The 16,906-nt window shown below is 37.4% G+C and overlaps 1 protein-coding gene across 1 annotated transcript in view; it reads left to right on the plus strand.

Moving 5' to 3' along the window:
• LOC149171397 (uncharacterized) overlaps positions 1-16,906 on the plus strand; it is a 421,147-nt gene that overhangs the window by 274,130 nt on the left and 130,111 nt on the right. Inside the window, 6 exon segments of the mRNA XM_089424078.1 lie at positions 5,889-5,953; positions 6,071-6,137; positions 6,251-6,311; positions 6,573-6,631; positions 6,773-6,853; positions 7,013-7,124. Of these exon segments, the coding sequence (XP_089280204.1) occupies positions 5,889-5,953; positions 6,071-6,137; positions 6,251-6,311; positions 6,573-6,631; positions 6,773-6,853; positions 7,013-7,124 (445 nt within the window).

Raw genomic sequence — 16,906 nt, forward strand, 5'->3', positions numbered from 1 at the left:
TTTAGCAACCAATGATATACTTGACCTAATTAGGGAGGGGAAAGGGATCAAGGAATGAATTTTCAATGAAAGGAAATGCAAGGATCCCAGTGAGGTTTCTAGCCTAAGGGAAACCAAGGGCAAGAATTGGTCTTCGAGCTAGGGCTTGCATTATCTCAAGATTCCACCGTCGGAATCTCATGAAATTTGTAGGGTTTCTTGGGACACACCAACGCAGTTGTGGACCAAAAATCGAAGTATTTGGATGGCTAGATTGTGAGATAATTGATGCCCTAGGTGACCTATGCAAGCTAGGCCTAGAAAAAGAGGGGAAGGTGAAAGAAATAAGCTTTAAAGTGATCACCAAAGGAGGATCAATGCTTTGTCCTTTGGGAGAGATGGAGTCATGGAAGATTTAGAGTTTGGATTGATTTCTACTTGCCAAGGAGGCCTAAAAGACAACTTCATTGCGCATTAGGGTTCAATGGAAGTAGCTTCAAGGTCATTTATACTTTGTTCAACAATATTTGGTTACTTGTCAAGACAAGTATGTTTCTAGGAACATTCATTCATTCAAACATGGCCCAATGATAATACAACACTATTTAGAGATTTAATTTCCACAATTTCGTTCCAAGAAAAGCAACAAATTAACCCTAGAATAGCGAAAATCCCAATATCATGAATGCAACAAAATAAAGAATCAAAATAGCATTAACATAATACTTACATGTAAGAAGAATATATTAAATCACCAAGATATGCCAATCATAGAAGCTCCAAGACAAAGAAGACTAACCAAACATCGAAATTCATCCATTGATCCAAAAAGTCTCATCCTCAAAAGATAATGAAAATCTCACATGAAGATATGATCCAATCCAAGTGATGATAAAAAGTGAATTTATCTAACTCCTATTTATACACTCACTAGGAGTTCGAATTACCTAATTGGGCTTACATTAGCCTCTAAAATAAAATAATGTGCAAATTAACTAACTTTTGGTGACAAGCCCACCAAACTAGCTTACAAATAAAATAATAAGCCTCTCAAGAGGTCAAATAATAATCTATGCATGTCGTAGGGCCTTCCAAGAGGCCTGATGTGGTCCATAAGTTCCATAATGACAAATAGGACCCTCAAAAGTGATGGACAAGGGGTTGGCCCCTTGTTCTCCAAACAATAAACCTGTGGGCTCCCAATGGGTGTAGGGGCACAATAGTAACCTCATGGGTCTCCAAATGAGTCGAAGATGCCTTTAGATCATCTGTAAGGGCTCTGATGATGGTGTAGGTGATGCCATATCATCCTACAAGTCCTGGGTCATTTGCCAAGTGCATGGTCAATTTGTGGGGCCGACTGGGCAAAGATGAACTAGGTGCATCTTCCTCGTGTAATAGGTGAATCTCGAGCAATCTTTGAACATCCTCAGGGATCCATGGAGTGCTTTCTACTACTGTGGAGGCCCATGGCTTTCAACGCACACCCTACATGTGCCAATGTAGCCCTCTAGAGGGTTAAGAACCCGTATAGGGAGACCAAACCCAAGATGGAGACCATCTGCAATCTTGCATAAGGTCCAATGCGTCCCCTAGCCTTTCAGTACAACTAGTCATTAGAGAAATTGAGTAAAAGAGCTTACCAACCATGGACCACAGGTGGGGACTTCATAATGGCCAACGCTTCCATAATGGGCTTTGGCATTTGGTAATTTCTCCAAGCTCCAAATGGGGTTAACCAAGTATCCTATTACGTGGTTTCTACTTCTAAAGGGGATAATTTGTTCAAGGTACGTTCTTTAAAAGGCGTTGGTATGTGATAGAGAGGTGAATGAAATAGGGGATGAGAAGGGGCAACCTTGGGCCACATGCTGGGGTACAAGGGTAGCTAGCAAAAGGGAAGCCCACACTTGGGTCTATAATTTATAGGAGGGAGCAATCGTTGTACATGAGGTGCCCTGACCTTGATATTTCCACCCTTCTTTATATGCATTTTTCCTTTTTATGATTTTTTTTGATTAACTGCTCGGGGCTCAAGGGGTAAGAGTATGATGTGTGAGATATAGTAGTGGATGCCCCCTTTTAAGGTAGGGCGGTTCATTGCCTACCGGGGGTTGGGACAATCATGGGTTCCTATATGATGAAGGAGGCTTATAGAACCTGTAGGAACTAGGGTGATGGCCATGATGATGGAGTAGAGCTCATGTATTGGCTTTTTCCCACGTGCTAAATGTGTTTGTCACAGACATATTTTGCATTTTGTGGTACATTTTCCTATTGAATGTGGCCAATTATGTTTTTTTTTTAGCTGCATCAACCTTCGGCGCATCATTCCAGGCCTGACCCAAGGTGTGGGCAAAGGGAAGAGGAGAACTAGCCCTATATGGACCCGGTGGAGGAATGTGGACCCAAGTGGGAGAAATGATGAATGGGTTAATAATAAGTGGAAAGTGGGGTAATATATGTGGATGGGGAAGCGGGACCACGCAACCAAAATTAGGGTTTCCTGTGAAATACCATCCCTAAAGCCGAATGGTTTGTAAAAGAGATCCCATGGGACTAGATTCCAAGGTTAACATCCAAAAGGGGACTAGGGGACAAGAAAACATACCTAACCCATTCTTTCCATTGAATCCCCCCATTAATCCATGCCCATAAGTGTCCATGATAAGCAAACTACAATGCTCAATTACCAAATAGCAATGCATACCTTTAGGTTCAGAAGGCCCACCTTCAAACATACGGTCATGGTAGATGGATGAGGGAACACATGGCTGGCTCAGGTGGCGGATAAATGGCACAATGAGCTAGCTGGTGGCTGCAAGGGGCTACTAGTTGCCAACTAAGGACCATATTAGAGAAAAAAATTTCTCCTAGGGATATCCCCCACAAAATGGTGGGCTACAGGTACCAAGGGTACTTAGGTGCCATGAGTACCATTGTACAATCTAAGCCATGGACGTTCGAAGAAGCCGTGAAGCACCAAGTCTGGAAGGATGCGATGAACGAGGAATATGAGTTGATCATGAAGAATGAACCTTTCCCTTTTTTGTTTCTAATAACACTGTTCTAGTTTTCTCATAGTTGGGGCTCATTTATCCTTTTGGGGCTTCATTGATGGCCTTAACCATATCATGCCAATAGGGAGAGTGCAACACATTGAATGGTACATGCAAGTTCAAAGAAATCGAACTATCTTTCCATCCACATCATCCCTCCCAGCAACATTCAGGAAATCCCCTACTATTCTTCTACTTCCAGAGTTTGTAGTGTTGATTTGGGGTAGCATCGAATGTGCTTTAGCCACGAAAATTGGTGGAGAGGCTAAAGCACATGAGATCTCCACGACCGACAAAAGGTTTGGGCAGAATCTAATCCGTTTAGAAGATATTAAAATAATTAATATTTTTAATGGAGTCCCTAAGTCTAAACTTAGGGAAAATAAAATATTAATGTGAATTAATATAAAACTGAGTTAGAATGGTCCAAAATTCATGGATCAAGCCAGATCTTATCTTAGCCGTTGATTAGGGATTTAATCTCGGCCATTGATGGACCAACGAGAAAAGTATAAGAAGAGGCTTGAGGGTTAGTTGGAGAATACACTAAGGGAGACCAGTGAGTTCGATTTCTAGAGCGAGGTTAGCTGAGAAATTCGATCTAGTGGTCTGGAGAGCAACAGGAGGCAACAAGTATGAAGTAGAGAGTTGGGATCAACAACAAAAGACCAACGCAGAGGCAGGAGAGGCAGACGCTGAGCCAGCAGGAGACTGCACAGTCACTAGAGGGCCTACGTGGGTGACGCAGAGAGGCCCAGGGCTGACGCAGACAAGCAGGGGCTGACGCAAAGTGTCTGGGAGCTACATAGAGGTCAGCCAGGGTGACGCTGGGATTGGGAGAAGTGTTGGAGAATTTTTCTCTCTGTTGGGTAAGCTAGTTTGGCACCCGGTTGTGCTGAAGAATTGCCGAATAATAAAATCCTCCCTTCTGCACCAATTTTCCCAAATTGGGTTTTTGGGGGGACTGTTGTCCAAAATATCTGTGTCGATGTGTTGATTCTTGTGCATATGTTTGTTTCTGTATTATGGTGTGATATGTGCAACATAATTTATTTTAATGTTTATTGAAAGAATTTCATAAATAACTTATTGAAATAAGTAGGCAAAGTAAATCAGATGTTGCAGTGATAGAATTTTCACATGCAGAAGTACCATGAGGAGATGAGCTACCGAATCTAGAGGTTGCACTTGATTTAGATTGAGATTTTTGTTTCTTGCTTTTTTTGTGTGCATCCTCCTCTATTTGGATTTATTCTCTTCTTTGTTCAGTTGAAACGTTTGGGCAAATTTGTATCCCCACGACACCCTTTTTGTCATCACTATCCAACACCCCACAAACATGCCTCCTCACACGGGTATATGAACCACTATATGGTTTTCCTCCATGACAACCATGAGGGCACAAAGACTTGTAGCTTCCACAACCCTTTCCCCCTTAAAGTTTGGTCACATAGTTCCACAAAGGTGTCAATGCAGCTTTCCCCTCTAGTGTTTCAATGTTCTCTTCAGGTTCATCCCCTTCCTCTTCAAACCCTTCCTCCTCATCATACATTGGGTCACTCATATGGGGACCACTATCCTCTTGTTCTTCTTCCCTCCTATTCCTACTCCCCCTTGTCATCATGAAAACCAAAAGTGGAATGATACATAGAAGCCAAACGAACACCATCTTGGAGTATGAATATATGTGGTGGACAACTTGCAATTAAATGAGCAAGAACAAAGAATGGGAAAGAGTAGGAGAGAGGAGAAAAAATACAAACAACAATGACAAAAAAATGAGGGAGTTTGGGGTTTGCACTTACCTCTTTAGCTCTTGTAGATGGAAGCCCTTCTTTACTCCTCCAAGCTCCTCCTCCTTCATTGCTCTCCTAGCTCCTCCTTCACTCCTGCAAGCTCTCCTCAAACCTCTCTTCTCCAAGCTCTCTTTTCCTCTCTTTCTCCTCTCTTCTCCAAGCTCTCCAAAAATACAAGAGCGAGGAAATGAAAGGGGGGAATGAGTTTTATTCCCGTCATTCTTTTCCCCAACCCAAGCTAAACAAACCCCCAACCACAATTAAGCAAAGAAAAAATAAAAAAAAATCAATTTAGTGGGCCCCCCCGTGGGATCGGTCGACGTCCCTCGGAACCGTGCAGGATCCACTTGGAGTCGACCCCGATCTGCGGCGGATCCATGGGGTGATCCAGCCCCAGAGTTGTGACTCGGACGTCCGGAACCGCAAACCAGGCTGGATAGTTCTGACAGACCGGGAATCATTTTTTCTGGCCCGATCTGCGGCCTGGATTTCCGAACCACAGTTTCGGGGCCGGATCATCCACAGATCCGTACGGGCCTCGAATCCTGCTTTTGATTGGGGGGGAGGGTTCTTGCAACATTGGGCAATACTATTATAATTAGACTAATATCTCTCAAGGAAAAATCAATACACAATCAGCTTGATAACTGTTATACTCCCCTGTATCTAGTAGTCATATCTTTGTAGGGTATATACACATAAGGAAGCTCATTAGTGGTGATCATAGCTCATCCTAAAGTGAGGGAACAGGGTGCTAAGGTGACACTGATGACTTTTCCAAGTTTCATTTGTCCTTTCACCTAGTGAAGGCCTTGCATGCAGGGTGGGAGATCAAGTGGCAACAGGCCCAAATCCCAATGCAGAGCCACTGCTCACAACTTATCTTCTCATGCACAACTCCTCTGAATTGCATCCTCATTTTCTTTTACATATTAGTATAGGACTTTCATATTTAAAAAAAATAAAGCAATTGCTAAGTCTAGTCTTGTATGATTTCCATCTAGTTGTCTTCTTTGCGAGGAAAATTTATGGTACTTTTCTTTCCATTTTTCAGCTAAAGATTATGACTCCATGCATGCTGTTCGCTGGACCTATAGGAGTTGGATTTGGGTGCCTCAAGTGAGTATTAAATCAACCTTTCCAGGTTGTGCATATGGCCCTGATATAAAAATTTTGTTTTTGTTCATTATGTTTCCACTGAAGCTTTTCTAATTTGTTGTGATTTATGGTTTACAGTGCTGTGGGGATTTATGACATTCCCTCATTGAGCCCAGCACTTTCCAGTGGAGCAATTATCCTTGCTGTAAGACAATATTATACAACATATGGCTGATGTTAGATTGCATTGGAGGATTTTTTTTCAAGGAAAGTCTTACAACCATATTATTGATACCGTATTGTCTCTGTTGACTGCAGATTGTTTTATACTGTTCAATGTTTGGGTCTAATGCTGGTGCTTCACAGATGTCTTTATCTGGTAGGCATGCTAAACTGAATCAACTAATCTGATTCTAGCTACTCACTACTTTTAAAAGTGATGCTTGTCAAAAGCTACAGCTTTGAGCACCCACTCTCTTTCTCTTGTTTTTGCAAATCTATTATTAATATTCCTTAGCTTTTATGATTTTCATTGGTTACAAATTTTGGAGTTTGTTCCATGCGGACTTGTCACAATTCACTTAGATACAAGTCTAAGGACAAAAATTTCAGAACTTATGAATTTAGATACTAGTTACAGGTGGAATTTTTCTTGCATGTGGGGCTTCTATAGGGGCACTGGCACAATGGTTAGTGCAGGTAGTGCTTTCTTATAAATAGCTCTAATCCTGGCATTTCATTTGTAGAAAAGTTCCTGCTTTCTTTGGTTAGCTTTGTTGCATGTCCTGGGCATTGATTTTTCTTACATTGCAGCTATATTTTTATAACTGGAAAATATAGGCCATTGCTCAGCAAAAGGCAGGTTTTAATATACTAAGGATTGGTTGGACAAATTATTTTGTGGATACAGATATGCGCAAGGTTTGTCTTTAAAAAATGTTTGCACTTTATTGTAATTGATATTTAGATTTGCACATCCATCAAGGTAGCAGTAGAGTTTTTATAACAGATTTAAAATATTACGGCAGTTGTATTGTCAATGGCATCTTTGTTGCTTAGGGTGTGTGGTTTTATTGGCAGTTTTTTGCAGTGATGCTACCTGCAACAGTTGGATCAGGCATGCTCCAAATTGCTACTTTTACAGATCTTTATTTCGCATCTTTTATTCCCGGTGCTGCTGCGAGTATCTCTTGTAAGTAACAACTGAGGCCTTTCAGTTTGTGTCTTTTATTTGAATTATGCTGGAAGCGAGAATTGCAAGAGGGAACAGGAAATTAGGATTTTGGTCTTGGTTGACTACATTTGTGTGTGTAAAACCAGGGGTATAACAAGAAACCCAATCCTGGAAAAAAAAATTAAAGAATCACACTGCTGTAACAACTCTGTTTAACAACCAAACTGGGGAGACTTAAAAAAGAAGTAATGACAGGCCAAATTTTGACACACACACACACATAGTAGATGGAACGAAGTTTGTAGTGAAATGCTTCAATCTTGATGGCAACAATGTTGACGAAACCTTGATGGCCAAGGCCTGGATTGGAGAGCGTGGCTCGGTGCAGCAGTGAAACGGCTAGAGGATCGAACTGCTTTGATACCAAATGGATCGAGCAAAGTTCGTTCTTCAAGTTAAATACTCCAGAAGACTTGGAATATGTAAATCTCCATTGAGATACAAGAATATATATATTAAAATGTATGAATGATAATGATGATACAAATGAGAGCGAGGGGCCTGCTTATATACTAGGTTCTGCCTTTTCATAGAAGGTCATGTCTCCTTAGACATGCCTCTTTGTTTAACTAATTATTAATTAACTAATCATTATTACAATTATTTATATTTATATTATATTCGTAACAGTAGATGTGAATGCTTGATGATCTCATTCATAGTACATTAGAAGAGATCATTTTGAACCAGACACCTTAGCCAAAACTTGAAAAATGCAGCTGAGAGTTTGAGTTGTTTCAGAACTACCAAATCTTGTTGTATTTACTTCATTGTTGCCTTTTATAAGTTTATCTTGATGTATATTAGTCAAGACACACTAAGACGATCCTGATGTATTTTCATATTGAGCAATTTATAAAGCAGCTGATCTGATGTATTTTGATATTGAGCGATTTGATCCTGCTCGGTGATCTCATTCATAGTACAGAAGAGATCATTGTTTACCAGATAACTGTGCCAGAACCTGAAAAATGCAGCCAAAAGTTGTAGTTGTTTCAGAACTACAATCTCATTGTGTTCACTTCATAGTTGCCTTCTATAAGTTTAGTTCAATGTTTATAATTTGATGTATATTAGTCAGTGTTGTCGCGCAGATTGACACGACAACGCTCAGACCGGGGGCTGTCACTCTGATCCCCGATTCCTCCGTTTAAGCCTGTCTCCCGCGGCTAAGGGGGGTAGTCCCTGTGAGATGATGAGACCAACTGTCGACCAGCTGGTTGGGAGACACGAGACACGATAAGATAAGCACTAGATGGATTTGATTAACTTAGCAGACCAGTGCCTTAAGAGATTGTGGTTAAAACGATTACTTGTTAAATGATATAAAAATGTGGACCATGAACAGCAATCATCTATCATCAGCTAAATCACAATGCTCTTAAAATGACCAAAACGATATCCAGCAACTGAAAATTTTGAACAGATGAAAGCCTTAAACCACCACGAAGAATCATGAATTGTTAACTAGATATCATATTCGCATCTTGAATTGAAAATTTTAGATCTCAGCATGAAAGATGATAAATCCCGAAAATGACTGGATCTGGCAAAACTAATTTTCGACAAAATTTTCTATATTTTTCAAGATTTTAAAAGAAAATGCAATTTTAAAACTAAATCTAAACTAAAACCCTAAAATATTATACAAAAAACATAAATCTAAAAAAAAAAAAAAACTAAATAAAATCTCTTTTTTTTTTTTTTAATTTTTATCTTTTTATATATCTAAAATAAAAATAAAAATTAAAATCTAATAAGTTAAATCTAAAACAGTAACATAAAATCTATTTTAAGTAAAAGCTAAAAAATGAAATCTAGACATTAATCTATCACTAAACTATATAAAAAAAATAAAACTAACCCTAAATTTTTAAATAAAAACTTTTTATTATTTTATATATATATATATATATTTTTTTTTTAAAACAAAAATAAAACAAAAATTAAAATCTAATTAAAGTTAAATCTAAAAAAATTAAAATCTATTCTAAAAATCTAAAAAATTAACTATACAAAAAGATAAACCTAAGTTTAAAAACTAAATAAAATCTTTTTTATTTTTTATTTTCATATAATAAAAGTCTATAAAAAACAAAACAATTAAAATCTAAAAATTAAACCAAAGTCTAACTAAACTAAAAATTTAATTAAAATCTAAAGTAAATCCTACGAAAAGCTAAATCTAAACATTAAAAAATAAAACAAACTATATAAATTTAAAAAAAATCTACGTTAAAAGGGAAACCGCAATTTTATTTTCATAATACATTTTTAAAAGAAACGAAATCAAAAAACAAAATCTAACCAAAAACTAAAGTTAAAATCTTAAAAATCAAAGTATGATACGACTTTTGCCTACGCTAAAAAAAATTAAAACGCATTGAAATTTCTTTTTTTTTTTTTTGATTTTATTTTATGTAATATACTACCATATGCTAATGCTAACATAACCAATCAAAGGAAAAACGTGCTTTCGTTTCACTGCTTGTAGGATTGACGGCGGAAACTTTAACCCTTAACCACGCAGAAACTCAAATATGCACAATGGAAATTCGATTTACCTGTCACCGCGCACGTGAAAGATCTACGCATACATACCTCGCCTAGACGGATATTCACGCTGAGGCAACTGACGTTTTCATGCGTTGAGCCTATGTATCTATTCACCATCGTTTTGAAGCCTCCAGCGACCGAAATCACCACTGATGAAAGCAACGAAACATTGGCTCAACAAAACACGATTTCCTGGGCGTTTTTTGAGTGTGAACGCAGCAAAAAAAATTCGGCTTGGTGCACAGTCGACGGCAGACGCAGGCTAAGTCACCAGACGGCAGTGCTTGGCAACTTCGATTTCAGGCGTATGATGGCTTTAACACGTGATGCCGGCAAAATCGTAGATTCAAAAAACCGCTTCAGAGATTACCAGGCTTTTGATTCAAAAAAAATTTCACGCTGCTATTTAAAATTTGCCAATGAAGGGAAACGATTTTGCTTTCGGATGGGTGTGGGAAAATGGCAGGCCGCTGAGGTAAATAGGAGTGAGACTGCATTGAAGAGCAGCGAGCACAGGGTATATTATGCGTGAACAGGCAAGCCGACTGCCCAGAAAACAGTGAAGCTCCTCACAAATTTATATTTCGTAATCCCCTGAAGAAAAACCCCATACCTGCAATTACAAGGGAACAAAACCATAAAGAAACCTGTGTATAAAGCAAAATTTTGAAACCCTAATGAAAAAAAATTTGAAACTCTAGAACAGCTGATTAATTTACAAATTTTTGGCCCCCTTAACAGCGAGATTTAGCAGTAAGCACAGAAAATATTTTAAGAATAAAAATTTGAGGTTTTCACTGTGAAAAACTTCAGAAAATATCTCATGAAAATCAGATAAATAAACCGAATGATAGACCCAGGATCAAATCCAACTGGGCTCAGCAAAAAATGCTTGCGGGAGTTGGCTGGTTCAGCCGAGAACTTCTCCGAACGCCCACAAAATTCCTTCAGAAAATGTTTTCTGCACAGCTCAAAACAATTGTCAATAAAGAGGGCAAAAATGCTGCTAGATCTCAGGAAGTAATGGAGATACCTGCCATTACTTCAGAAACCCTAACAGCACCCAAACCCTAGCAAGTGAACAAGATACCTGTGCTCACAATACTCTACAAAAAGCTATTATTAACAGCTGAAAATAAAATATGCAGAAAGTAAAACAATCTCACAGCATTTTAGGAGAGTAACACCAGCAAGATATGGACCCCAAAGTCTTCCTTTATTAACCAGAAACAGATTTACAAGAGAGCTTCTTCAGTCTTAGACTCACAGATCCAATGATCTGAAAATGACTCCTAGCACCCTATTTAAAGGAAATGATCCAACGGCTAGTTCGAGTGATCCATGTAGAAATGATCTCGACCGTTGATGAGGATCAAGACATCTCTTGATCTCATCCGTCGATTTATTCACTTAAAATATTATTATTTTATTAGTTAGGGTTTTTGCTTTATTTTTTAATTTTTTATTTATTTCATTTTTTTAATTTTTATTTATTTTATTATTTTTATTCATTTTTTAATTTCTTAATTCGTTTTAAAATGGATCATCGAACTAAGCCTTCGGAAACATCACCTAGGACCTAGGACTTAGGACTCACGAGGGGATTTAAAACATTTTCGACCCTCAAGATACATTACATCATGACTTTTACAACTTACATCTCAAGGGGACAAGCCCACTTAACACAGACCCTCATCAATCACCCAGTTCTGCGACACAACTATAATCTAGCAGATTAACACACTAGGATTCTCCTAAAGTTCTAATGACAAAATGCATCCCGGCTTTGGGGTCAGGTTTGAAGGAAAACTCTGCCGATCCATGGATCGGTGAGACGAAAAACCTTCCGGGACGTAGATTACCACTAGAAAGTTAGGTCCACCTAGGCAATTTTACATACATGACTCTGATCTGCTTAGATTATTTACAATTCATACATGCAGACTGGGTTTACAATTGAAATGATCAAGCTGCTGATGACTGCAGGATGGCACGGACACGCTGATCAGGTGCTGCCCCTTTTTGCAAAGAAAGGGGGGTGTACTGCATGGGTAGTTGACCGGTAGAGGTCAACATCTGGCTCTACTTGGGGACACTTTGCTGCTTGCAGGAATGTGAGAATCCAGAATCTGCATCCATACAACACAAAAAATAAGTAGCGTCCATCCAAAAATCAGTATATACATTAAGCACAATAAAGATAAAAGCTTTTCATTTATTAACTATCTAAAGCAGAAACGAAAATGCGGAAAAAACAAGGAGTAGGGTTAGAAATACGATACAAAGGATGCCCTACGGCATCAGATGTGTTCAATATAGTGCATACTGAGCATTTGCCTGCTTTCAGGCAAATCTGTCGGCTGCTTGTCGGATGTGCCATGTCCAATTTTACATATGGTAGGACTCTTTCCTATCCGAAAATCAAGTTGCTCGCGGCCGTCTGATGAGTCAAATCTTCTTCTTATTTTCTTTCTCTTGCGCTTTTTCTTTCTGGTTGGTTGAATTACTGATGACCTGGTACTTTCTGTTTCAAAGCTATCAGATGAAGTATGTAAGATATGTGTGCTATGTCTTTCTTCATCTTGCATCTGATCTTTATCATTCTTAAGTCTGTCTGGATCACCCTCAATCAACCATCTTTCAATCGAATCAACAACCTCCCAATAATAAGATGAATCTTGTTGCAGCAAATGAGAAGACTCCTGATCTGTTGATGTTTGCTGGTTTCTCTTATCCTCTGCCAGTTGCTGAAACCTTTGAACTTGTATTTTAATGGCATCCATCTGACTAGAGTGTTCAACCTTTATAGCACTGATTTGTCTGGCATGGTGCTCCTGCATGTCTTTTATCACTTTATTGTTCTTTTCCTTTATGTCCATCAAGTAATGCTGTATGGAATTTATTTCTTCTTTGTGATTCGCTTGCATGTCAGCCACTTGATTATTATGATTGAACGTCATGATAGTCATTTCCTCATCCATAGTTAATAACTTGTTTTGCATAGAGTCAATTTCCTTATCATGATCAGCTTTCATGGTCACCATATTTTCCTCTAAGACTGACAACCTGCTTTGCATGATTCTAATTTCTGTTTCATAATTAGTTTTTATGGCCTCAATTTCTTTAGCATGGTGACTTTGCGTGACCTCAATCTCCCTGATACGTTTTTCCAGATGGGTGCATAAAGTTTTCACATCATTGACATAATTAGTTTGATTGATTTCCATATTTCTCACCAGCATCATTAGGTCTCGTATAATGTGCTTTTGCTCTTCTTTTTCATTGTCATTTGTCCCTGATTTTTCACTATCATGAACTTGATCTGCAATATTTCCAGTGGATGACACATTCTGACATGATGAATCGTCTTGGGATCTTTCAGCTGGACCTCTTATCAAATTACTTTCATTCTGTTGCACAATTTTAGAGGCAGAAGGCAAGCTGTTTGGATAACCATATCTATTTTTAAAAGCATCGACAATGTCTTCTAAAGAAGTGAAAGATTCCTTTGGAAAATTGTTAAACCAATTCAAAGCATCATCTTTTAAAGAAAGGACAAATAGACGCATTTTGATATCTTCATGATTAAACTGAGGGGATCTACAGTATATGGTCATGATGCGAGTAAACAAGACTATATGCCTTCTAACAGCGATTGGATCACCATCCGAGAAAATAGGTAACTTAGGAATGGCATCTTCCGGAAAATCATGGAGACGTTCAGTAAAACGACATGGCTTAAATGAATAATCCATGATGAATGATAAGGGATTAAAAGGATGATAGAACTAGATACCTGCTCAAGAAAATCAAGAGATGAAAACAGTGGAGTCGCCACTTGAACAATGAATCTGATTCTAGGATCCAAAAGGTAACCACAAGCAAATATCAGGAAAGCTTCTTGTCTGGGAAAAATGAGAAAGGGGAGTCGCCACCCAAACAAGAAACAAATCCAAGAGATGCTGCTGATATGGGACGAAAAGATGTCAATAATATTGAATCTGCCAGCTCAACTGAGAGATGAGAGATGAGAAGATAAATGTCGATGAAACTCCGAGAAAACAATTTCCCCGGCAACGGCGCCAAAAAATGTTGTCGCGCAGATTGACACGACAACGCTCAGACCGGGGGCTGTCACTCTGATCCCCGATCCCTCCGTTTAAGCCTGTCTCCCGCGGCTAAGGGGGGTAGGCCCTGTGAGATGATGAGACCAACTGTCGACCAGCTGGTTGGGAGACACGAGACACGATAAGATAAGCACTAGATGGATTTGATTAACTTAGCAGACCAGTGCCTTAAGAGATTGTGGTTAAAACGATTACTTGTTAAATGATATAAAAATGTGGACCACGAACAGCAATCATCTATCATCAGCTAAATCACAATGCTCTTAAAATGACCAAAACGATATCCAGCAACTGAAAATTTTGAACAGATGAAAGCCTTAAACCACCACGAGAATCATGAATTGTTAACTAGATATCATATTCGCATCTCGACTTGAAAATTTTAGATCTCAGCATGAAAGATGATAAATCCCGAAAATGACTGGATCTGGCAAAACTAATTTTCGACAAAATTTTTTATATTTTTCAAGATTTTAAAAGAAAATGAAATTTTAAAACTAAATCTAAACTAAAACCCTAAAATATTATACAAAAACATAAATCTAAAAAAAACTAAATAAAAACTCTTTTTTTTTTTTTTTTAATTTTTATCTTTTTATATATCTAAAATAAAAATAAAAATTAAAATCTAATAAGTTAAATCTAAAATAGTAACATAAAATCTATTTTAAGTAAAAGCTAAAAAATGAAATCTAGACATTAATCTATCACTAAACTATATAAAAAAAATAAAACTAACCCTAAATTTTTAAATAAAAACTTTTTATTATTTTATATATATATATATATATATATATATATATATATATATATTTTTTTTTTTTAAAACAAAAATAAAACAAAAATTAAAATCTAATTAAAGTTAAATCTAAAAAAATTAAAATCTATTCTAAAAATCTAAAAAATTAACTATACAAAAAGATAAACCTAAGTTTAAAAACTAAATAAAATCTTTTTTATTTTTTATTTTCATATAATAAAAGTCTATAAAAAACAAAACAATTAAAATCTAAAAATTAAACCAAAGTCTAACTAAACTAAAAATTTAATTAAAATCTAAAGTAAATCCTACGAAAAGCTAAATCTAAACATTAAAAAATAAAACAAACTATATAAATTAAAAAAAAATCTACGTTAAAAGGGAAACCGCAATTTTATTTTCATAATACATTTTTAAAAGAAACGAAATCAAAAAACAAAATCTAACCAAAAACTAAAGTTAAAATCTTAAAAATCAAAGTATGATACGACTTTTGCCTACGCTAAAAAAAATTAAAACGCATTGAAATTTCTTCTTTTTTTTATTTTATTTTATGTAATATACTACCATATGCTAACACTAACATAACCAATCAAAGGAAAAACGTGCTTTCGTTTCACTGCTTGCAGGATTGATGGCGGAAACTTTAACCCTTAACCACGCAGAAACTCAAATATGCACAATGGAAATTCGATTTACCTGTCACCGCGCACGTGAAAGATCTACGCATACATACCTCGCCTAGACGGATATTCACGCTGAGGCAACTGACGTTTTCATGCGTTGAGCCTATGTATCTATTCACCACCGTTTTGAAGCCTCCAGCGACCGAAATCACCACTGATGAAAGCAACGAAACATTGGCTCAACAAAACACGATTTCCTGGGCGTTTTCTGAGTGTGAACGCAGCAAAAAAAATTCGGCTTGGTGCACAGTCGACGGCAGACGCAGGCTAAGTCACCAGACGACAGTGCTTGGCAACTTCGATTTCAGGCGTATGATGGCTTTAACACGTGATGCCGGCAAAATCGTAGATTCAAAAAACCGCTTCAGAGATTACCAGGCTTTTGATTCAAAAAAATTTTCACGCTGCTATTTAAAATTTGCCAATGAAGGGAAACGATTTTGCTTTCAGATGGGTGTGGGAAAATGGCAGGCCGCTGAGGTAAATAGGAGTGAGACTGCATTGAAAAGCAGCGAGCACAGGGTAATAATATGCGTGAACAGGCAAGCCGACTGCCTAGAAAACAGTGAAGCTCCTCACAAATTTATATTTCGTAATCCCCTGAAGAAAAACCCTATACCTGCAATTACAAGGGAACAAAACCATAAAGAAACCTGTGTATAAAGCAAAATTTTGAAACCCTAATGAAAAAAAATTTGAAACTCTAGAACAGCTGATTAATTTACAAATTTTTGGCCCCCTTAACAGCGAGATTTAGCAGTAAGCACAGAAAATATTTTAAGAATAAAAATTTGAGGTTTTCACTGTGAAAAACTTCAGAAAATATCTCATGCAAATCAGATAAATAAACCGAATGATAGACCCAGGATCAAATCCAACTGGGCTCAGCAAAAAATGCTTGCGGGAGTTGGCTGGTTCAGCCGAGAACTTCTCCGAACGCTCACAAAATTCTTTCAGAAAATGTTTTCTGCACAGCTCAAAACAATTGTCAATAAAGAGGGCAAAAATGCTGCTAGATCTCAGGAAGTAATGGAGATACCTGCCATTACTTCAGAAACCCTAACAACACCCAAACCCTAGCAAGTGAACAACATACCTGTGCTCACAATACTCTACAAAAAGCTATTATTAACAACTGAAAATAAAATATGCAGAAACTAAAACAATCTCACAGCATTTTAGGAGAGTAACACCAGCAAGATATGGACCCCAAAGTCTTCCTTTATTAACCAGAAACAGATTTACAAGAGAGCTTCTTCAGTCTTAGACTCACAGATCCAATGATCTAAAAATGACTCCTAGCACCCTATTTAAAGGAAATGATCCAACGGCTAGTTCGAGTGATCCATGTAGAAATGATCTCGACCGTTGATGAGGATCAAGACATCTCTTGATCTCATCCGTCGATTTATTCACTTAAAATATTATTATTTTATTAGTTAGGGTTTTTGCTTTATTTTTTAATTTTTTATTTATTTAATTTTTTTAATTTTTATTTATTTTATTATTTTATTATTTTTATTCATTTTTTAATTTCTTAATTCGTTTTAAAATGGATCATCGAACTAAGCCTTCGGAAACATCACCTAGGACCTAGGACTTAGGACTCAC

The sequence above is a fragment of the Pinus tabuliformis genome, chromosome 4_2 (assembly GCF_031772625.1).
Source record: "Pinus tabuliformis cultivar Carrire ecotype Pingquan chromosome 4_2, CPIR1, whole genome shotgun sequence".
Taxonomy (NCBI): Eukaryota; Viridiplantae; Streptophyta; class Pinopsida; order Pinales; family Pinaceae; genus Pinus; species Pinus tabuliformis.